Genomic DNA, 23,915 nt, shown 5'->3' on the forward strand with positions numbered 1-23,915 from the left:
ACTCACAAAAAATTTTTTTATTTGAATCAAGCACTTTTTATTTTTAATATCTAATTCCTTTCATTTAATATCTATATTCATACAAATTGTATTAATCCTTGTATCATCATTCAATTAATGATCTATAAAATATACTATTTTTTACATCAGCGCTCTTAGATAATCTAGGCGGCATGTGTTGCTATGAGCCTCCATATATTTTTCAACGATACATTCATAAATTTACACTCTCATACATCCATCATTATTTATTTCAACACAGGCATAATAATCTCCAACCTTATGCGACACCGTATTACATTTCATTAATTACAATTTTGTTATAAGCGTTTACAATTAAAGACACATCAATTTGGGGTATCTAGAACACCTATGTCACGGCAGCATTCATTCACTATTAGCTAGATGCATACTTTCACATTATTATTTGATCGGGTTATCAATTCTATCTTTTCACATGTATTTACACATCTACACATTCAACACTTTATAAGTGCAACATACAAAATTATTCTTGGATTTACATTATTATAATTGACACACAAATATTTATCGATTATTAAATAATGCACTCACAAAAAATTTTATATTTGAATTAAGCACTTTTTATTTTTTAATATCTAGCTCTTTTAATTTAATATCTATATTCATACAAATTGTATTAATCCTTTTATCATCATTCAATCAATGATTTATAAAATATACTATTTTTTACACACCCATTCACTGAAAATGAACTATTGCTTTTTGCAACTTTTTACACAGCCTCTTAGTAATAAGATATCTATAACAATGTCCTAGATAATTATGCCATCCTTTCTAAACCATTACAGATTCAATAAGGCTGTTGGTCACATAGCTCACTGTGCAACCTTCGACATACAGATATTTCATTGTGAATCAGAGAGAATACAGGTAATTTTGGTTTTTATTCTAAAAGTTCTTTCAAGTTTTATTAATTGAGGTTTATTATGCAAACCGTGAGTTTTTAAATTATAAGTGTTATGATAGCTGTCTACAAAGTTTCATTTTTATGTAAATTAATGCGCTTCCTACATGTCACCAATTTTTAATATTTTTAATATATTTAATATCTTTTTAAAAATAATATGTTTGAATTTATACTACTATGTTTTTATATATTTATATATTATAATTATTTATTTACGTTGTAGCCCCTGAGGCAGCCGTTTTCAAACGGCGAAACTCGGCCTGAGTCGGGCAAATCCAGTGTCTCCACTTCAATAAAGGAATTTACAAGACATTTGGCATCTATCTTCTTTGTTCATCCCTTTGGAAGGAGAAACGTTCTTCCTGTTCTTTCGATCTGGCTCCCTGATCTTTGAACTTTGCCAGCTCTTGATGGAGAGATGTTAAACACTTGATGGAAAACCTGAGCACGCCAACAAGGCCAGGGCTCTCTTAGGTTCGACTGTTTTTAACCTGGCTTCCAGCTCTCTTGTTCTCATCACAGGCCATTCCATAGCTTTGATGTTTGCCTTTTGCAGGTCATTCTGCTTCTCTCTTGTGTTCTATTTATTTATTTAATCATTTTTATACACCGATGTATCATGAGAACATAGCAAATCCGTTTACATTAGTTAACAAATATTCATTTAAAAACATTTGCATTTCCAAAAGGAAAAGGAAAAAGTAAATACATAGTTTCATAATATAAATAAAATAAAATAGTAAACTAAAGAATAATAAGTTCAAACAGTTAGAGAAGCAGTAAATGCAGAGACAATACAATCAGCTATGTATTTACAGTGTTATTTAATCAGTATGTTAAAATCATTAGGATAATAAATCTTGGAAGGCTTGTTTGAATAGCCATGTTTTAATGCCCCCTTTAAACATCTTAATGTCTGCTTCCATCCTCTATTCTTGTGGTAAAGTCTTCCATAGTTGGGGTCCTTTCTCTCACATTATTTAGGTGAGCAATTTGGGGGGAAGGACTTGGTAACATCCCTGTACCTGATGATCCAGTAATTCTTGAAGGGATATGGAAATTCAGTGATGAAGTTAACCACTTTATCTTTTCATGGTAGAGAGTTTTTTGCACTTGTTTATGTTCCGTTTTTTGTTCTCACCCCTTGTTGCATGTAAACCAGCATGATGTGGTTTCTAATCACGAATGCCGGTATAGAAAAACGCTAAATAAATAAATAAATGAATGAATTAGGGATAGGATTTTACGCTGAGCTCTGTATTTTACGGGCAACCAGTGAAGATCTTTCAATATTGGGTTGATATTGGTCAGGTCTTCTGGTTCCTGTCAGACGTCGAGCTGCTGAGTTTTGGAGCAGTCGGAGTGGTCCAATAACATTTGCTGGAAGGCCTAAAAACATTGAATTCCAGGAGTCTAATTTAGATGGAACGAGAGCCTGCAAGACTGTTCGAAAATCTTTTGGGAATAAAAGAGGTTTCAGTCTTTTAAGGACGTTCAGATTTCAGTGAGATGCAGCTCTAAAATTTCATTTTTGGATTACTGCTTTCGGTTTCAGGCTGATTTGAGTACAAATTTCATTGTGGGCGGTTTTATTTGTCTTTATATTGAATTGTTATTATTTTTTGGGAAAGAGTGCTTGCTCTTTGCAAATAACGTGCACTATTTTCTGAAATGAATAAAAACAAAACGTTCGGGGAGATTTTGAGGCCATTTTTTATGAATTTCAGATTTAACACATTTTAAAAAAGGCCATTTTTGGTTCAGCTTAAAATTACTTTTTAAATGAATGCTCATCTTTCTCCTGAGATTTGGCACAGACGTTCTCCAGCGAGGCCCTCAGGAATTTGGCCTTGGCGCGAGAGAAATGTACTCTGCTTCCTCCCCCATCACCAACATCGCTGCAGACTTCTCTCAGATGTCACTGCTCACCTTTCCCCCATGTGGATCTTCCGGTGCTTTCTGTCTGAAGCTCTTATCAGGCTCAGGTTTCTCTCAGGGGGAAGCGTCTCCACCTGTATTTCTTTTGTGAAAATAATTGACAAGAATGAACCTCATTCCCAAGCCAGGCTATAGTGGGAATAATCTCAAAGATGATCTTTGTACTTGCAATGTGCCAAAGAGTGTTTCCTTCTGGCGTTCATAGGATGCAATATATAAAAGCGACACACCAGGGAGCTCCAATACAACTGGGGCTCTTTCTGTATCTTTCTGCCACATATTTCTAAGTATTAAGGCATTTTTCTCTCGCCGTACATTCCACAGAATACTCATGTTACACTGACGTTATCATCAGCGTTGCCATCTCATGGTTTTATCCCTTACCACAAATGTCCAGTTCTCTTGCAGATAACTTTTTAAATCGGTGGGAATGGGACCGTCGCAAAGTCTTCATTCTCTACAACTCTGTTAAGTTTCTGATCCCTGTTCTTTTCTGGCAGTGATGTTATGGTGTGTACATGGGCTCCAGTGGATAAGCCATGCCACACTGTTGTGCTTCTCTGTATACAGGCCTTCTGCCTCAGCACGTCACATCCAGTAATGAGATTGGAACCATTTTTTTTTAATCGAATCTGTATTTTTCTGTTTTACTTTGTTCTCTATGCGAGATGCGAACCATCTTATCCATCGTCCTCTGGCCTGTGCTGCAATTATCGATCACCCTAGCCATGCCTGTGTCATGTGAGAGTTCTGAAGTAACTCTTGCATTTCCCACTGTATTTGTGCTTTTGGTCGTTTTTCCTTGTTTGCTGGTCTGACTCTTTAAAGTTCTTTTCCCCTTGTTTTGCAAATTCTGGTTTTTTTCCCTCTTGTATTCTGGTAGATTCTCATTTACTCTTTCTCTTCATGTGAACACTTGTCCAAGTTTAAGAATGTAGAATAACTCTGGCCATGCACTTTTATGCACTTTGCATTTGCATCTGTTGCTGCTATTAAGCATGGCTTGAGGCCTATGATAATAGCTCTGTATGTGTAGTCTATTTGCATAAAACCCATTCTGCACTTGAGATGTACAGTGTCAGCGTGCACTGGTTCTTATAGATTGCCTTTTGGGCATGAAAGAGATGTTTTATTCTTACATCCAACTTATTAAGATCTTTTGGGGATCAGTCTATTATTTTAAAACTGTATGAGTGCACATGGCTTACAGACTGATTGATGGCATGGATTTTATTCCATGTTGTTAAAGCCCTTTTCAATATCAGTTTCATTCAACTCTAGTTTTCTTTATGGACCTTTTCTCTCAGTGATTTGAGATGGATTATTGCAACTTCCTCTACTCCCAGACATTTATATACAACTTCCTGCTCAATTTCCTTCATATTAAAGTCTTCAATTAGAAATATATTTTCAGTCTTGCTTAGTTTTTCATTAAGGAAGGTCACCGTAGTGACCTTTCTTCTATGGAACATCACCTTTCTCTCCTGTGTGGTTTCTTTGATGTAACGTTAAGAGATATCTGCGAGAGAAACTTTTGTTGCATTCAGTACATGGAAAGGGTCTCTCACCTGTGTGGGTTTTCTGGTGTTTTATTAGTGAATCCTTGCGAGAAAAACTTTTGATGCATTCCGTGCATGGAAAGGGTTTCTCTCCTGTGTGTGTTCTTTGATGCAATTTGAGATCCCTGTTCCGAGAGAAGCCTTTTCCACATTCTGTGCATGGAAAGGGTCTCCCACCCACATGAATTGTTTGGTGTGTTACTAGGTAACCTTTGCATATAAATCTTTTCCCACATTTTTCACACTGAAAGGGTCTCTCTCCTGTGTGGGTTCTTTGATGTCGTATTAGAGCTGGCTTCCATCTGAACCTTTTATCACATTCAGTGCAGGAAAATGGTTTCTCTCCTGTGTGTGTTGTTTGATGAACCTGTAGTCCCTTTCTTTGACGGAAACGTTTCCCACATTGAGCACATGGGAAGGGTTTATCTTCTGTACCCTTTGTTTGTTCATTTTTGTGTTTTATATAGTGCCATATTAAATCGTCTTTCTTTTGGAAACTTTTCCCACATTTAGTGCAAGGAAAAGGTGTTTTGTGTATTCCTTGATGAGATGTCAAATGTGATTTCTTATCAAAGCATCTTCCGCAGGTGTCACACACAAAGCATTTCTTCTCTCTACCATCTCTCTGGTAGAGATTAGAAGTCATTTGATCAGTGTTAGTTTTTTGGAAGGATATCTCTGTCTCCAAGTGTCTAGGGTGCTCAGAGAGGTTTGTGAACTCTCTGTTTCTTCCCACGCACACAGTAGCTCCTGCAGGATCTCTCTGTTTCTTTAGTGATACCTGCTGAATAATCCTTGTGCTTCTTCTCTTAGTCCCCTGGGAAACATTCTCACAGCCATTTCTTGTGAGTCCCTGTTCTACAAGATGTTCTTCTCGATTCTCCTTCCTCTTTCCTTCTTCTCTGATCTCACCACCTGATGGATATAAAAAATATATATTTATTTATTTTTATTTAGAAAGTCTTCTATACCGATATTAGTGAGGACATCATATCGGTTTACAGCGAACTTATAGAGTGGAAATTACAATGAACAGGGAAAGGGGAGGGGATACAAGTAACTAGAGAAAAGCGAGGAAATGAGAGAGAACAATCGCAACGGGCAACTTGAGGACATAATAGCAACAAATGGAGGAGCGATTATAAATATAATTATAAAACGGCTATGTACAATATAAGACAGCTATGTACAGTATATAATATAAAACATCTATGTACAGTATAGAATAGAATCCGGTTTAACTGTGGGACTGAGAAGCAAGGGGGGCTGTTAAGGGTTTTGGGGGAAGGCTTGTTTGAAAAGCCAAGTCTTTAATAAGGATCTAAATTTCGCAGTGCATGATTGTAGCCTAAGGATGGTCGGTAGAGAGTTCCAATGCGTGGGGCCAGCAATGGAGAGGGCCCGATCTCTCGTGGATGTGAGGTGTGCCTTCTTGTTGGAGGTTCTAGTGGGTCGGTTGGAGCATGAGAGGCAGAGAGGGTCGTCAAGCCAGTTGGAGTTGTGTGAGTAAATAGCTATATGGATAGTGGTGAGGGTTTTATAGAGGATACGGGATGGGACAGGGAGCCAATGAAGGTTTTTCAGGACGGGAGTGATGTGGTCGTATATGCATGTATTGGAGATAGTTCTGGCTACTGCATTCTGCAGCAATTGGAGGGGTTTTATGGAGGAGTGGGGTAGGCCAAGGAGGAGGGAGTTGCAATAGTCCATTTTAGATGGGAGGGAGCATGTATTAGTGACCATTTAAATATTTCCGGGATTCTGAGCCTTTCACTTCTGATCTGAAATTGTTGCACAGTGATACAGCCGCACATCTCTGACCAATCATTAGTGATCATAGAAGGCTACCAAAGACTAGGAGTCAGGCTGTTAGAGGTCAGGGGTCACACTGGCCACAGGCCAGAAACACGGAACATGCTGACAGATAAAAACCAAATGGACCATCCAAGCTGCCCATCCACACCTCCTGCTCAGCTTTATAATCCCTTCCTCTCCCTCAGAGATCCCCTTTGTCCCACGTTTTCTAGATTTCTTTATATTGTCTCTGACTCCAACACCTTCAGGGGGAGGTTATTCCTTGCCTCCACCACCCTTTTCCTTAGATTACTTCGGCATATTGCCTCTTTCTCATTCTACAGCTTCCTTTCCATTGAAGGAAACCTGCCTCCTATATATTATTACCTTAGAGGTATTTAAATATCTCTACCATATCTTCCTTATCCCACCTTTCCTCTGGCATATACATGTTTAGACCTTTAAGGCTGTCCCTAAATGCTTTATAATGAAGACTGCTGACCCTTTCAGTAGCTGTCCTCTGATCTGGGCACCATAAACCTAGCGTTAATGTTCCATTCAATCACTGCCCCAGTTAATAAACTCCCTGGGGATAAGAGTGATCAGACTGGTGCCCCAGGGGGGGCAGTGATTGAATGGCACATTAAAGCTAAGTTTCAGTTCTTGCTCCCATTGATAAATGAAATTAAGACGCTAACCAGTAGGCCTCCTGGGAAGGGACCTTCATGATGAGGAATAGAATTGAATTGCTGTTCAAAAAAATTCATTTAAAAATGAAATTGAGTGTGGTATAATATTGATAAGTAATAAATAAAGTCAAGTTGGACTGATGGGGAATACAGTTGGGGTTTTTTGGTGGTTGAACAATGCCAACTTGACGGCAGGGACAAGTTTGGGCCTACTGACATTGGTAATATCGGTGACTGATGCCACCCTAGTAGGCTGAGGCTCCCGCTGTGAAGGACAGGTGGAATAGGGCTAGTGCCAATGTCAGAAGCCTCCCAGTTAATAAACTACCTGGGGATAAGAGTGATCAGACTGGTGCTCAGCGGTTCTTTTCCCAGGTGGAAGGGCGAGGTGGTAAGAGTGTTGTTAGTAGTGGGGACATATGTGAATAGACAGGGGTGAAGACTGGGCCCACAACTGGAAAAGAAGACAAAAGGCCTGATGAGCTGGACAGAGACTCATTTAAAAGTACGAATGACAAGTTATATAGCAGGAGTGGACAACTGGCTGTTGGACTTTCTCAGCTAGCGTATGCTGGATCCAGGGGAATGGGAGCTGTCAGAACAAGCGTTTGCAAATATAGCAGATGAGTGGAACAGCACCGCTCATCTACAATTTTTCGGTCAGACCCAGGGAAAAGGCTCAAGAGTGAGATGTGCTGACCCAGTCTTTGGCCATCAAGTGATTTACTCTATGTGTTTCCACCATGGCCAATGATTGCAAGAACTCTAAGGGTACTGGACCATGAAAGGTGGGTCATCCTGGTAACAACGGACTAGCCCAGGCACCCGTGGTTGGAGACTTGGTAAAAACTGAGGAAGAGGCGGCCACTCGGGTTAGTAGGAACCATGGGCCTTCTCTATCAGGATCCAGCGTTGATGGAAGATCCAAGTCTTTATCTTACAGCCTGGCTATTGAAAGTAGGAAGCTAAAAAATGGAGCTTACTTGCATGCAGTAATTTCAATCCTCTTGACGAGTGAGATAATCAAATTTGCAGATGACACAAAATTGTTCAGAGTAGTTAAATCACAAGCAGATTGTGATAAATTGCAGGAAGACCTTGTGAGACTGGAAAATTGGGCATCCAAATGGCAGATGAAATTTAATGTGGATAAGTGCAAGGTGATGCATATAGGGAAAAATAACCCATGCTATAATTACACGATGTTGGGTTCCATATTAGGTGCTACAACCCAAGAAAGAGATCTAGGTGTCATAGTGGATAACACATTGAAATCGTCAGTTCAGTGTGCTGCGGCAGTCAAAAAAGCAAACAGAATGTTGGGAATTATTAGAAAAGGAATGATGAATAAACCGGAAAATGTCATAATGCCTCTGTATCGCTCCATGGTGAGACCGCACCTTGAATACTGTGTACAATTCTGGTCGCCGCATCTCAAAAAAGATATAATTGCGATGGAGAAGGTACAGAGAAGGGCTACCAAAATGATAAGGGGAATGGAACAACTCCCCTATGAGGAAAGACTAAAGAGGTTAGGACTTTTCAGCTTGGAGAAGAGACGACTGAGGGGGGATATGATAGAGGTGTTTAAAATCATGAGAGGTCTAGAACGGGTAGATGTGAATCGGTTATTTACTCTTTCGGATAGTAGAAAGACTAGGGGACACTCCATGAAGTTAGCATGGGGCACATTTAAAACTAATCGGAGAAAGTTCTTTTTTACTCAACGCACAATTAAACTCTGGAATTTGTTGCCAGAGAATGTGGTTTGTGCAGTTAGTATAGCTGTGTTTAAAAAAGGATTGGATAAGTTCTTGGAGGAGAAGTCCATTACCTGCTATTAAGTTCACTTAGAGAATAGCCACTGCCATTAGCAATGGTTACATGGAATAGACTTAGTTTTTGGGTACTTGCCAGGTTCTTATGGCCTGGATTGGCCACTGTTGGAAACAGGATGCTGGGCTTGATGGACCCTTGGTCTGACCCAGTATGGCATTTTCTTATGTTCTTATGTTCTTATCAGGATCCAGCATTGATGGAAGATCCAAGTCTTTATCTTACAGCCTGGCTATTGAAAATAGGAAACTAAAAAATGGAGCTTACTTGCATGCAGTAATTTCAACCCTCTTGAGGGCAAGGAAGCGATCCATATCCCTAGCATATGGCAAGGTTTGGAAAGTTGAGACCCCTTACAGAAAACGCGGTGTTTCCTCATTTAAGTTGCACGTATGAACAATTCTAGATTTCCTGCAGGCATTTACGTCGCACGTATGAACAATTCTCCTCCATGGGAGAAGCCCATCCAGATGTGGCATGCTTCCTCAGAGCAGTAAGGCATGTGTGCCCCCTTGCTTGGCAGGTAGTGCCAGCATGGAATCTAAACCTAGTGCTAAGGGCCTTAAAAAAGTGCCTTTTGAACCCCTAAGAGAAGTGTCTCTGAAGGTGCTGATGCTAAAGACGGAATTCTTGATAGCAATCTGCTTAGTCAGAAGGGTCTCGGAACTCCAGGAGCTGCCACGTAGAGAACCCTACCCGATGGTCTACGAAGACAGGGTCACAATTCGCGTGGTTGCTTCCTTCTTGCCTAAGATGGTGTCAGACTTTCATAGGAATCAGGAGATATCTCTACCCACGTTTAAGAAGATGGAGAAGCCTCCATTTGCTAAATGTCAGGAGACCTCTGTTGCGATACCTCAAGGTTATGAATTACTTTGGAAGCCAGACAGAATATTTGTGTTCACCGGCCAAAGGAAGAGTCAGGCAGCATCCAAAGCCCATCCATTACAAAACAGATCAAAGAAGCGATTGTGGGCGTCCTACACTGGGGAAGCTGGGCATGTGCCTGCCAGACTGAAAGGTCACTCAACTAGAGCCCAAGCCTCATCTTTGGTGGAACATAAATTAGTTTGTGCACAGGTTATTTGAGGAGCAGCCACACGACCCTCATTGCATTTATTTGTAAAACATTATAAACTGGACTTGCAGACAACAGTGGATTCGATCTTTGGCTGGACAGCTTTAGGGGGACATTGAGACTTCATCCCATCTCATATAGACACTGCCTGGGCACGTCCCACTTGTCGGGACTGGTCTAGCAGGACGAAGAGGAAGGTGAGATTTAAATAGCCGTTGATTTACTTTCCTTGAGTCCTGGCAGACCAGTCCAGACCAGTCCAGAACCCTTCCGGAGAAAATTAAAAACAAAATGTTTCTTGTTATTTAGAGAAAGAGGTTGAGATATGTTGTTTTAGTGTTTGAGTCTCCCCATCTCCCTCGTGGGCTCTCGCTATCTCTCGATGGCAAAGCTAAGAAAAAAAAAGGGGGGGGGGGGGCTAGAAAAAGGAGGTAACATAAAATCTACTCCATGGTGCTACACAGAGAGGCAGCAAAAGGGGAAGACCAGAAGAACCTGCTTGGGATCTGGATAAGTATTTTGATTTTTTTTCTTTATTTCATTTATTGATAAGCAAAAAGGACACAAAAGCAAATTCAGGGGGAGATTTATCAAGCCACCATATTTCATCACGGGAGGGGCAAAATATCATGGCGGGGGGATGGTCCCATGATATTTTACCGCTCCCTGACAAAATATAACGGCCTTATCAGCGCGTTCTTTCTGATCGCTGAAAATCTCAGCAATAAAAAAGAAAGCAGCGGAGCCTGCATAAACGCATGATGGAGGCCCCTTTGCAAGGGGATACCATCGTTTTAAAGGGCCAAGTGGCCAGAAATGTACCCCCCCCCCCCAAAAAAAAAAGTGTCACCAGCACACTTCCCCACTATCTCTAGGGGCAGCGCTGACCCCAAAAGTGAAAAAAAAAAAAGATTAAACTGGGCGTGGTCACACCCTTCCCCCTTCCCAAACTCCTCCCTTTTTCAGAAGAAGCCCCCCCCCAGTAGAAGGATTCCCCATGCCCCCCTAAGCCCCCTTTCACCATACCCCTCTTCCAAAAAATAAGGCTCTGGTGGGCTAGGGAGGCCCTCTCTTCCTCTTACCTCAAAACAGCTCCTGGTGGTCTAGGATGACCTCTGGACCCCCCCCCCCCACCATTGGACTCCCCCCCCTGCCTGACAGAAGCCTCATTGGTGGCTCAGCAGCAGCTTGGATTGCTCCCTAGCTCCAGACTGGTGAATGCCATTTTCCAAAATGGCGCCAACTGGCCTTTGCCCCTAGAACTTGCCAGGGGCAAAAGCCTGTTGGGCCGTTTTCGAAAGCGGCATTGACCAGTCTGGAGCTAGTGGTGCTGCGGTAGCAGAGTGACTCACCATCAATGGCAGGGAAAGCTGGTTCCACTGGACACCTAGACCCCCCCATGCATAAGCATAAATGAGTGACTGAATACAGTTGCCATGTGTCCCAAGATGACAAGGATCTGATGTGTTGTTGTCAAAAAACTGGAAACTAGGTTTTGTACTGGTCGGTGAAGCAATATTCAAAAACATTCACTCAAGTGACCCCGGTATGATAGGCGTGACATTACCGCCATATACACCTCAGCGAACACTAGGATCTCAAAAACAAAGGACTATTGACTATTCCAACAATACGGAGCACACATCTGTCACAAGTAGGAGATTGTCTGTTTTCTATTGCGGGTCCAAAACTTTGGAATTCTCTACCTGAGATTTTACGTTTGATAACAGACAGAAAAAGATTTAAGGAGGAAGTGACGTCACAGAGGCAAATGGCGGCTCGAACGAGGAGTTCCAGCCCCCTGTTAATTTAAAAATACCTCTCTGCAGCTGAGAAAGCGGAATAAAAAAAAGATCCAGACTCAGACGCAGCCTTCCCTTCGATCGAGGATGTCGGTGAGAAAAAAAAACAAAACGCCGGATTTAAAACAGCTCTCGTAGGAGATCTCGGCAATGAAAAAGCTCGGGGAACAGGCGGAGGGGAGAGATCGAGAACATGGCGGCGATTCAGACAACCAGGCATCGGGAGAGGCAGTGAATCGCACGGGCGAGTTAAGATCAGAAGGCTCCCTTTCAAGGGAGGACTTTCAGAGATGGCTTGGAGACCTTCGTGCCGAAATGGGCCAACTGAAGCAGGAAGTCAAAAATATAGTCTCAGAACTAAGAGCAGAATGCCCTGAGCTGGGTAACCGCGTGGAAGCAATCGAGCAGCGACAAGAGGAAGAGGACACACTGACTGAGGGAATTCAGCATGAACTACAAAACCGAAGTGATGAAAACAGCAAGCTGAGGGACTGGGTCGAAAGCCTGGAAAGCCGATCCAGAAGGGGGAACCTGCGCACCAGCATACTCAGACTGCCTAAAGGCAGTGCTGGATATATGCAGCCATATATTGAACCCTGAAGTGGTGATGGAAGAACCAGCTACAATAAACTAGTGAAAGCTCACAGACCCTCAACTACTTCGCGCAATGGACAACCTCACGAAATAGTAATATGCTTCCACGAGTATTGCAATGAAGGAACGAATTATGACTCAAGCGAAGCAACTCCGAGATATTCAGTGGCACGGCAACAAGACTGAACTGTTTCAAGATTTTCTCTCCGGTGACCATAAAGAAAAGGAGAGACTTCTGTGAGGTCGTACAAGAGTTGAGATCCGGAAACAATAAATGTAAGTGGCTGTTTCCGTTTGGACTGCATTTCACGAACAATGGGATTTCATCCAGAGTGCGTACAGTAGAGGAAGCGAGGACAATCCTGAGGGTAGCAGGCCTACAGGTGGGCGCCAGCTCAAAATTATGACCCTCCAGTGTCTCAATTTATTTTTTATTTTATTTAGAGATATTTTTATACCGACATCGTATTGTAACATCACATCGGTTTCCAGGTAACATCAAGGGTAGCAGCAGCGCTTTACAAGTAACAGGGAGTAATGGTAACTGGGAACAATAATGAATATGAATATGGGAACAATAATATGAAACTGGGAACAATAATGAATATGCCCTGCTTCTCACGAATGTGCTTTTAAATCTCCGTACAGGTACTTGCCTTTCTTTTCTCTGCTCTGCAAGCCAGGATCCAGGGCTTGGATTGAGCTGTTTCCTGCACCCAGCCCTCCATTGGACCCTCTCCTCCTCCTCCACCTCGTGGCTGTTGACCCCTCCCCCAGCTGGAAGACTGCCCTGCTTCTAACGACTCCGCTTTTAAATCTCTGTGCTGGATGCTAAGACCCATATTGATGACATCACTTTTGAGCGACACAGAAAAGAGTCATCTATAAAAATCTAACCTGGTCAAGCGTCACGCGCCTAGCGTCACGCGCCGAAGGAGCGCGACAAAGGGGCCTGCCCCTTTGAGCGCCCCTTCGGGCAGCCCCTTCGGACTGCCCTGAAGGACCCTGGAAGACCCTAAAGTACTACATGGACCTCCTTCTCACCCAGCAGTCCCTTTTGACCCTGAGGTATCGCTGCTCACTTGCCAGCCTCTCAGCCAAGACCCATCCAGCTCCAGGACCTCCGAGTGAGTGGGCACCTCCTCAAAGTGCCTATCTCACCTCTCACAGGTGCTCATGAGCCTGCCTCCCAGCCACTGGACTACTCCCCCCTAACACCTTAAATTGCTCTATTCTGTTATTTGTGCATGTTATCTAAGCTGTATAACCTGCATTGTCTGACCTGCATTGTATAACCTGCATGGTACACTATTTTCACCTCTTACCCTACCTAATCAGCTTTGTGCCCTTCCCTCAGTGCCCTTCTCTCAGTTTAACTCCTTGATACCTTAATCCCCGCCTTGTACTACCCTATATCCTCTCAGTTTCCTTTTTACCTACCCCCTCTCCCTCCCTTCTCCTTTGCCTACTCACCCACTATGACCACACAACACATCAACCGCATCCACCTCCCCCACAACAGACTCTCCCATTCCCATCCCCCCCGTCCCACCCCCCCCTACAAATCCCTCCTCCCTATCCTCACTACCCCCCTCAACCAATTCCTTGGACTCACTACCCTCTCCATCATTCTGTTCAACGCCCAATCACTCTCCAAAAAAACCCCCATCCTAAATGACCTCCTCACTGACACCAAGCCAGACATCTGTGCCATCACGGAAACCTGGCTCAAAGAAACAGACATTGTCCTCCTGAACCAGCTACCTACACAATCCTACGAATTCCTATCCATTCCAAGACCCAAGAAAAGAGGAGGTGGCATCCTCCTAGCCTTCAAGAAACACCTTAATCTCAAACTCTCCCACACCACATCACCCTCCAAGCTAGAAATTGGCCTCTTCAAAGCCCCCTCACTGCAAATCTGTCTCATTTATGCCCCTCCTGGATCCATCGAACGGGACCCCTCCCCCTTAATTGAATTCTTATCTGCCAACATAAACATTGAAATCCTTTCCATCATACAATGAGACTTCAACCTCCATGTCGATGCCACCCCCCTTACCCCTTCTTGTGAGGCATTCCTTACTGCACTCCAAGCTCTAGGCCTTAGACAAATTGTTGCCTCCCCCACGCACCAAGCTGGTCACTCCCTTGACCTTATATTCATCAACCACTGCTTCCTACCATCCCACCCCTCCACCTGCTCCCCTGTACCTTGGTCCGACCACTTCCTCATAAAAGCCCTCCTCCCCCTTAACTTCCCTACTACCCCCACTCCCTCAAACAACACCACCTTCACCTTCAGGAAACCCTGCTCTGGAGATGAACTGGCTCTTGCCATTTCCAACACATCCACTAGCCTTGACTGCTCCAGTCCAGAGACTGCCATCAAATCCTGGCTCAGCATGACTCTTGAAATTGCTGACAAACTATGCCCCATCTCCAGACGTAACATTACCCAACCCACAAAAAATCATCAACCCTGGTACACGACTGAACTAAGATCCCTAAAAAATACCCTCAGGCAGCGTGAGAGAAACTGGCGTAAAGCCCCCTCACCCCAACTCGCCTCAAGTTTCAAAACTACCCTTCACCAATATAGAATAACCACCCTCAAAACAAAAAGAGACTACTTTTCAGCTAAGATCCACCAATACATGTACAACCCGAAAGCCCTTTTCAATTATGTTGCCAACCTCACCAAATCCTCTCAGCCCACTATCCCTGAGAATGATGCCTCCACTAAGAGCGAAGAAATCGCCCAGTATTTCCTCACAAAAATCACCAACATCCTCCGCAGATTTCAACACCCTTCTCCATCCACCTCCCCTTCCCCCTCCCTCCAACCTTCCCCCACTTCACCCACCCTCCAAACCCTTGACCTGACTTCCGCTAAAGAAGTGGAATCTATTCTCAGAAAACTCAAACCAGCTTCCCACCCTTCAGACACCATTCCCACAAAATCCCTCCTCTCCATCCCGAACACTATATCCAAACCCATCGCAGACATCATAAACTCCTCCCTCTCTTCAGGCTCTGTCCCAGATGCTCTTAAACAAGCTATTGTCAAGCCCCTCCTAAAAAAACCAACACTAGACCCTAAAGACCCCGCTAACTTCCGCCCTATCTCTAACCTGCCCTTCCTATCCAAAATTATGGAAAAGATTGTAAACATCCAACTTACAGAATATCTAGAAAGCAACAACATTCTGCATCCAGCCCAATACGGCTTCCGTAAATACCTCAATACAGAAACCCTCCTGCTCTCCCTCACGGACCACTTACTCATAGGCATGGACCGAGGCAACTGTTACCTCCTCGCCCTACTCGACATCTCAGCTGCCTTTGATACCATCAACCATAACCTCCTCATCAACCGGCTATCCGAAATAGGCATCTCAGGCCTAGCCCTACTATGGTTTAAATCCTACTTATCTAACAGAAAGTTCTCCGTCAAGATAGGAAACGCCAACTCCACACTCTATCCCTTGTCTCAAGGTGTCCCACAAGGCTCCTCCCTCTCCTCCACCCTTTTCAACATTTATCTCACACCTCTATGTCAGCTCCTCACAGACCTCGGCCTCAAATTCTACCTCTATGCAGATGACGTTCAAATCGTCATTCCCATTCACAACTCTCTCTCAGATGCCCTTGCCTTCTGGAACACATGTCTTGCCAACATCAATGACTTCCTCACCAACATCCACCTCGCTCTAAACTCCTCCAAAACAGAGCTGCTCCTTATCTCTCCTCACCTCCCTCCCAAACCACCGATCTCCAACGATCCAGCTTTCAACGTCATAACACCCCAACCCACAGTAAGAGACCTTGGGGTTATCATAGATCAACAACTCAATCTCAAAAAACAGATCAACTCCATCCTCAAAGAAGGTTTCTTCAAGCTTCACATCCTGAAGAAACTCAGACCCCTCCTCCACTATCATGACTTCCGCACCGTCGTCCAAGCCACCCTTTCCTCAAAGCTGGACTACTGTAATGCCCTCTTCCTTGGCCTTCCCTCCTCCACCACCAAGCCCTTACAAATGCTCCAGAATGCCATCGCCAGGGTCATCACCAACTCAAGGAAAGCTGATCACATTACCCCAATACTCAAAGAACTCCACTGGCTCCCCATCGCATCCCGAATTCTCTTCAAAATTCTAACCATAGTGCACAAGTCCATCCACTCGCACAATTCCAATTGGTTGGATGAACCCTTTCGTCCTATACGCACTGAACGACCCACTCGCACTGTCAACAAAGGCACCCTCTCCATTCCCCCTTTGAAAAAAGCCCACCTCTCCTCTACTAGGGACCGTGCACTATCCACTGCAGGCCCTAAACAATGGAACGCCCTCCCTACCACTCTCAGGCTAGAGCCATGTTACGCCAAGTTCAGAAAAAAACTTAAAACATGGCTCTTCCGACAAGCCTACCCTGATTAAGTACACCGACTTCTGCAAGTATCTTGCCTACGCCTTGTATATTCCTGTAAATAGTCCGTTGCAGTTTTTATTTATTGCTTTAATTCCTCCACCTCCTGCTCTTTGTATACTCCTCCTTGTTCGCCCTCCCTGTTCATTGTAATTTCTACCTTTAAAGTTACATTGTAAACCGGTATGATGTATGCATACTAATACCGGTATATAAAAGTTTTTAAATAAATAAATAAATAAAATGAAGAAAACAATATTGCAAATATAATACAAAAGCAAGAGGGGGAGGAGAGATGGGAAAGGGGAGTTGGGTGGGATTAGGATATATGTACATGTTTACAAAAGATTGGGAATAATAGGTATAAAACAGATCATATTTACGTTAATATAACGAAATGTATAAGAAAAGTAATAGGTTGCGGCAAATGGCCGCAGGGGGGGAGAGAAGAGGAAGGGGGCAGGATCAGGTGAAGACTTGTCTGAATAGCCAGGTTTTAAGCTTTGGCTTGAATTTCTTTGGGCAGAGTTCTCGCCGAATGTCGGCGGGCCATGGCGTTCCAGATTGAGGGCCCTGCAATGGATCGGGGTGCGTTCTCTGGCAGTAGGGAGGAGCGTAGATTTATGGGGAGGAATGTGTGAGGTGGCGGCATGTTGCGAGCTAGTTGGTCTGTTGGATTTGTGGAAAAATAGGGAGTCATTGAACCAATACATGTTGTGAGTATGTAAGGTTTTGTGTATCGTATCCGGGCGGAGATGGGTAGCCAATGTAGTTCCTTGAGAATGGGGGTAATGTGTTTGGTTCTGCGAGTGTTAGTGAGAATACGGGCAGCTGCATTTTGGAGCATCTGGAGAGGGAGGTTAGTAGTTCTGGGGAGGCCGAGGAGGAGGGAATTGCAGCAGTCCTTACCCAGGGAGCTCAGGGTCTCATAATTCTCCTTCATCACCTCCCTGTAAAGCTCCTTCTGCCCTTCATCTAAATATTCCCACTCCTCCTGGGAGAAAGAGACAGCGATGTCCTCAAACGTCACCCGCACCTGAAACACAAACCAGAAACCCTCAGAGACACGAGGAGGGGCTCAGCGTGCATCAGATCTCAGCTGGATTTATTCTCCTCACATTTTATCATGGAGGAGGGGACACCAGGACCCCAATATCCCATGATCTCTCAGGCCTGTTTCCTGTGAGCACCTCTAGTTTTAGTTTCCGCTCTGGACCACAGGGTCTGCAGGTCTAACTGTGAAAAGATTCTCTAATACTGGAGACACAGAAGAACATAAGAAATGCTTATCTGGGGTCAGAGCCTAAGTCAGTCAAGCCCAGCATCCCCTTTCCAACAGTGGTCAGTTCAGGTAAAAAGTACCCGGCCAGATCGCAAAGTCAAGGCCCAGTCCTTCTTGATCACAACCAGGGATAAGCGGTGCCTTAGCTATTAACATGCCTAATTCGTTTATGGATTTTTCCTCCAGAAACTTGTCTAAACCCTTTTGAAACCCAGCTGCTTTCTCCACATCCTCTGGCAGTGAATCCCAGAGTTCAACTGCACACTGAGAAGTAGATTTTAAAAGCGCCGCTCAATGCAAAAAAAAAAAAAAAATGGCCCCACATGCTCGTACGTGGGCCCGTGCACAAGCAACGCCAATTTTTGAGACGCCAGAAAGTATACGCGTCCATACTTGTAGGCGTGTTAAGAATAAGGAGGCAGAAAAGGGGTGGGGAATGGGTCAGTGTTACAAGGGTCTGTGGACCCTTCCCCCTTAGGCAGACCAACGTAACCCAGCATTCCTCTCTTCATCCAGCTTGTCTCCAGTCTTGGTTACTCGCCTGTTCTTGTCCTTGCCTTCCTGCTCCGCCTATCTGTCCCTCGTCTCTTCCCTCAGACAGACACCGGTTTTTGACTCCAGCTTGGACCTCGGATACAACTGACCACTGCCTGTCTCTGGCCATTGCCTGGACCCCCCCCCCCCCCCCGAAACATCTGACTGCCACCTGCCTATAACCCAGCTTTCTATGGACCTCCACCCCTACCATCAGCAGAGACCCCCCACCTAAATCCTGCTGGCCCCAGCACCCAAAGGCTCAACCTGAGGGGAACATGGGCTGGTATAGGTGAAAGTCCTGAAGGATCTCTGCTTTGCCTGGGTCCACCTGCCGATAGTGGGAACCTGCAGGACTCCTCTATCTACAGGTAGAGCCAATCTTGCCTCAGCCCAAGGGTCCACCTATACAAAAGGTTGCCGAGACCATGGACCAACAAGGGGCTTTGGAAAACGTAGCTGCTCTCATGAACCAGCTCTCCACTCTTCTGGACGCAGTGACCATTCCCAATGGTGCCACCTTTACCCGCACTAGTGCCACTGCCGCCCGCAGCATCTAGTCGGCCAGTTCTGCAGCTGCCAGCTCCACCCCATCAGGGACCCCAAGCGGTGATGAGCTTTTCTGAAACAGTGCTATATGCACTTCCAACTGCAGACTCCCTTATTCCCCGACGATCAGGCTAAAACCACATATATTCTCTTCCTGCTTGATGGAACAGCACTGGCATGGGTGCCTCCCCTCTGGGAGCGAGGGGACCCCCTTTTGCTAAACTTACAACAGTTCATGGAGCAGTTCTCTACTGTCTTCAAAAAGCCAGGTCATACAGCAGCGATGGCCTCCGATCTGCTCCACCTCCGGCAAGGAATCTGAACTCTAGCCAGGTATGTGGTAGAATTTTGAATGCTGGCATCCGAACTGAACTAGTGCAAGGATAGCCTACTCGCCATATTCTTGGAAAGCCTCTCCAGGAAGATTAAAGATGAGCTCGCCATCTGAGATCTTCCCACCTCGTTATAGGCCCTCATCGCCCTGAACAGCAAAATAGATTGCCGCTTGCAACAAAGGGCTCAAAAGACGTGTCTTGCCTGAAGGAATGTCCTGTTGGCTCCTTGAGTCCAACATGCGCTCACACCCTCGACTTCTCTGCTTCCCGATTAGCCAATGCCCACATGGCCCCAGAAGAGAGGCTCCATCACAGATATTAGGGTTTCTGTCTGTACTGCACTGCCCGAGGCCTTCTCTTGGCCCAATGCCCACAGAGATTCGGGAAAACCCAACACCTAGAGTCCTTTGGTGAGATGACCCTAGGCCTTAACATCCCGACTCCCAACTACTTCTATTGGTCACCTTGGAACTTAGTTCCACTCGGTTCACCACCCAGGCTTTTGTGAATTCTGGCTCTAAAGGAAAGTTCATCTTAAAGGAACAAGTTGATGAACTTCAGATTCTCATGGTCCAGATGATTTCTCCTTTGGTGATCTCTTCTGTCTACAGAGAACCACTGCCGGGCTAGGTCACCATGATCATAGCTTTACACATCAGCCTTCTGCACATTGAGACAATCAGCCTTCTCATGATCTCCAGAGCCATCCATCCTATCATCTTGGGCCTGCCATGGCTCCAGCTGCACCAACCACTTAGATTGGTCTGCGTTAAAATTTTCTCGATTGGGCCATGACTGTACAGTATCCTGCTTGGTGCCGGTAGAACCTCTTTGTCTACAGATCGTGGCATCCTTACTCCCAGGACTTCCTCCTCAATATGTGGATTACAGGGATGCCTTCTCTAAAAAGAGTGCTGAAGTTTTGTCTCAACACACGTACGACTGCGGGACTGAAATCATTCTAGCGGTCATGCTGCTACGTGGGCAGGTGTATCCCCTGTCTCTCCCAGAAACCCAGGTCATGCCTACATTCAGGAGCATCTAGAATGGGGATTCATGCACCCTTCCTCTTCTCCAGGAGGGGCTGGTTTCTTCTTTTGTCATGAAGAAAGACGGATTACTCAGACCGTGGATAGATTACCGCGGCCTGGATGCCATCACCAAGAAGGACAGTTATCCATTACCTACAGGGTCCAAGATAGTCACAAAGTTGGATCTCAGAGGTCCTTACAACCTCATCCATATCAAGTCCGGTAATGAATGAAAAATGACATTTAACACTCACGATGGACATTATGAGTATTTGTCATGCCTTTTGGGCTTTGCAATGCCCCAGCAGTTTTCCAGAAAATGATCTATGAGATCTTTCATGATCTCCTATATACTTGTGTGGTTGTATACTTGGATGAAATGTTGATCTTTCCTCAAACCTTGAGTTCCCACCGAAGAGATGCTCGCATCATCTTGCAATGCCTGCGAGAGAATAATCTCTATGCCAAACTGGAAAAAAGTCTCTTTGAGCAAGAGGAGCTCCCCTTCCTTGGGTAAATAGTCTCATGAGATGGGTTCCAGATGGATCCTGACAAGATAAAATGGACTGTCCTCACCCGATGGGCCCTCGAGCTTTGCAAAGGTTCCTGGGGTTTGCCAACTATTACCGTCAATTTATTACAAATTGCTCCTCTGTGGCAGCTCTACTTTTTGCCCTTACCCATTTGGGTGCCAACACCAAAGATTGGCCATCTGAGGCTATTGATGCCTTCCAGCAGTTAAAGAAAGGCTTCGCTGACAGATTTACATGACCCTTAATCTTAGAGGTAGATGCCTCTACCCTGGGGGCAGGGGCTGTCCTCAGCCACCAATACTCCAGGAGGGGTAACCCGCCCACGTTCCTTCTTTTCTAAGAAGTACTCCCCAGCTGAACACAATTACAGGATTGGAGATCAGAGCTTCCGGCTGTCAAACTAGCTCTCGAGGAATGGTGGCAGCTGCTTGAAGGAGCTCAGCATCGTACTACAATATATACGGAGAACAAGAACTTTGAACACCTACATCAAGCTCGGCAGCTTAATTTCACGACGGTCCCATTGGTCTTTGTCCTTCTCTCACTGTGACTTCGAATTACGGTATCGCCCTGTGATTAGAAACCAACAGGCAGACGCACTCTCCTGCTCCTTCCAGTCTGAGGATTTTCCAGAACCTCCCAGGCACATCATGAATCCCCGCTAAGATACTTCCGGCCACTGCAGTACCCGACCCTCCAGGGAAGATGGTCGTACCGGCCAGATTGCATGAGGTGGGTGTTAAAACTGGCCCAGGACTCCTGTGTTGCTTCAATGGCACTACTGGCACTGTAGGCATTTCCTTCTCTCCAGAACGCTTAGAATCTCAATTTATACCCCAGGTCACCTGCCCAAAGTCAGAAGGAGTAAAGCAGGCCACGCGAGAGTTTGAGAAGCAGCTTGTTCTTAGTAAGGTGGAGTTGCAGAAATCCACTGCTTATTTCTTATGCTCTTAAGCTTGCCAGAGAGGCAAAAACTGCTAATGAAATATATTTCAAATCCATCCAAAGCACAAAGCCGGTGAGGGTGACAACCGGGCCACGAGGTAACAAGAGGGAGGTAAAAGGGATACTCTGGGAGGACAAGCAAAATGATTTGCCCTTTCACATCGACAGAGCCGTCTTTACAGGGGGGGGGGGCAAATAGGGGTGACTGCCTTGGGCCCTGTAGTTTGGGGACCCTACGTCACCCTGCTAGCCCCATCCCTAACATTATAATTTCAGCACTGCAGGGCCCCCTCTGTGATTGATTCACCCTCTTAAGGTCAGTCCTGCACATTGATATCATTTATACCCTGCATTCACAGCGTCCCGCTGCATTCCTTCCTTCCCCCTCGCCTGTACTCTCTATGTCCTCATATTTAATGCCCTACAGCCTTACTGTTCAGACTTCTGGCTCTTGCCTGCAGACATTTTAAGGTGGGCCTTGTGTTCAAGCTTTTATTTCTGTTTGTACTCACACGTAGCAGAAGGCTCAGGCAGTGGAGAGTCCTTCACATCTGGATGCTGTTTATTTACATCCAACAGTCTTAACCGTGGACCTTCTCTAATTTCCCTGTTTTGCAAATATCCTTCTGAGGGGCTGTCACTTTACCCCTCTGCTCTAGTTTAAATGCTGCTCTGTCTCCTGGTTGAATGTTTAGTACCGGCGGCCTGGTTTTGCTGGTCATTGCCACCAACATCAGATTTATCCATCTGAATCCAGGCACGGTCCCTGGGGTGGGGGATGGGATCAGTCCCAGGCTGCGACCCCTGCCCCCCTCCTGCCAGTCTCCTACCTGCTGAGCAGAAAGCCCTGCAGCCATTCTCCTGCCCCTTCTCCAGAGCAGGATTTCCAGCCCTGGCTCCCTCCCTGCACTGTCCCTGGGGTGGGGGCAGGTTTGAGTTTTGCTTGGTGTCCACGATCAACTTCTCAGTCAATGTCCTCAGCTTCTCCTTTAATGGCTGAAGATAGAGGAGGAAACAGGAAGGAAGGAGGATGAGCGCAAAGCACTGAGAAATGCAAGTAAGAGGAAAGGGAAGGGGAGGCTGGGAATTGTGGGAAGTGTAGTCCCAGGGCCTCATACTGTGAAAAATGCATGTTTCTGTGGCTGGCTTTTGAGACAGATGTATACGTCTGTGGGACAGATCCTCTTCCTGCCCTACAGCTGTAAAGACAGAACATTTCTGCTTAAAAATGAGAGAGAAAATGGATGTGGTTAAAAGCACTCTATGTAACTGTCACAGTGCACTCTGGGAGCTGTAGTCCTTCCTAGGAGGGATTACTGTATGTGACTGTTACAGTGCACTCTGGGAGCTGTAGTCCTTCCTAGGAGGGGTTACTCTATGTAACTGTCACAGTGCACTCTGGGAGCTGTAGTCCTTCCTAGGAGGGATTACTGTATGTAACTGTCACAGTGCACTCTGGGAGCTGTAGTCCTTCCTAGGAGGGATTACTGTATGTGACTGTTACAGTGCACTCTGGGAGGTGTGATCCTTCCTAGGAGGGATTACTGTATGTGACTGTTACAGTGCACTTAGGAGGGATTACTGTATGTGACTGTTACAGGGCACTCTGGGAGGTGTAGTCCTTCCTAGGAGGGATTACTGTATGTGACTGTTACAGGGCACTCTGGGAGCTGTGATCCTTCCTAGGAGGGATTACTGTATGTGACTGTTACAGTGCACTCTGGGAGCTGTAGTCCTTCCTAGGAGGGATTACTGTATGTGACTGTTACAGTGCACTCTGGGAGCTGTAGTCCTTCCTAGGAGGGATTACTGTATGTGACTGTTACAGGGCACTCTGGGAGCTGTGATCCTTCCTAGGAGGGATTACTGTACGTGACTGTTACAGTGCTCTCTGGGAGCTGTAGTCCTTCCTAGGAGGGATTACTGTATGTGACTGTTACAGTGCACTCTGGGAGCTGTAGTCCTTCCTAGGAGGGGTTACTCTATGTAACTGTCACAGTGCACTCTGGGAGCTGTAGTCCTTCCTAGGA

At 45.2% G+C, this 23,915-nt stretch overlaps 2 protein-coding genes across 4 annotated transcripts in view; one reads left to right on the top strand and one right to left on the bottom strand.

The window, feature by feature from the left end:
- On the bottom strand, positions 1-23,042 carry LOC115083522 (gastrula zinc finger protein xLCGF3.1-like). Of its 3 annotated transcripts, none has more exons than XM_029587401.1 (2): positions 22,716-23,016; positions 1-5,364 (listed from the first exon to the last, which is right to left on the bottom strand). In XM_029587401.1, exons 1-2 carry the CDS (start codon positions 22,999-23,001, stop codon positions 4,352-4,354), a joined length of 1,299 nt encoding a protein of 432 aa, XP_029443261.1. In that variant the 5' UTR covers positions 23,002-23,016; the 3' UTR covers positions 1-4,351. The 3 variants fall into 3 exon arrangements, 2 of the variants coding, with proteins under 2 accessions (XP_029443261.1, XP_029443262.1); XM_029587402.1 differs by lacking the exon at positions 22,716-23,016 and adding an exon at positions 17,586-17,640 and having other exon boundaries at positions 2-5,364; XR_003854348.1 differs by lacking the exon at positions 1-5,364 and adding an exon at positions 17,680-17,712 and having other exon boundaries at positions 22,716-23,042.
- Positions 1-23,915, top strand: part of LOC115083510 (zinc finger protein 189-like) — a 537,273-nt gene that overhangs the window by 150,293 nt on the left and 363,065 nt on the right. The gene's annotated exons all lie outside the window — the stretch shown is intronic.

The sequence above is a fragment of the Rhinatrema bivittatum genome, chromosome 2, assembly GCF_901001135.1.
Source record: "Rhinatrema bivittatum chromosome 2, aRhiBiv1.1, whole genome shotgun sequence".
NCBI lineage: Eukaryota > Metazoa > Chordata > Amphibia > Gymnophiona > Rhinatrematidae > Rhinatrema > Rhinatrema bivittatum.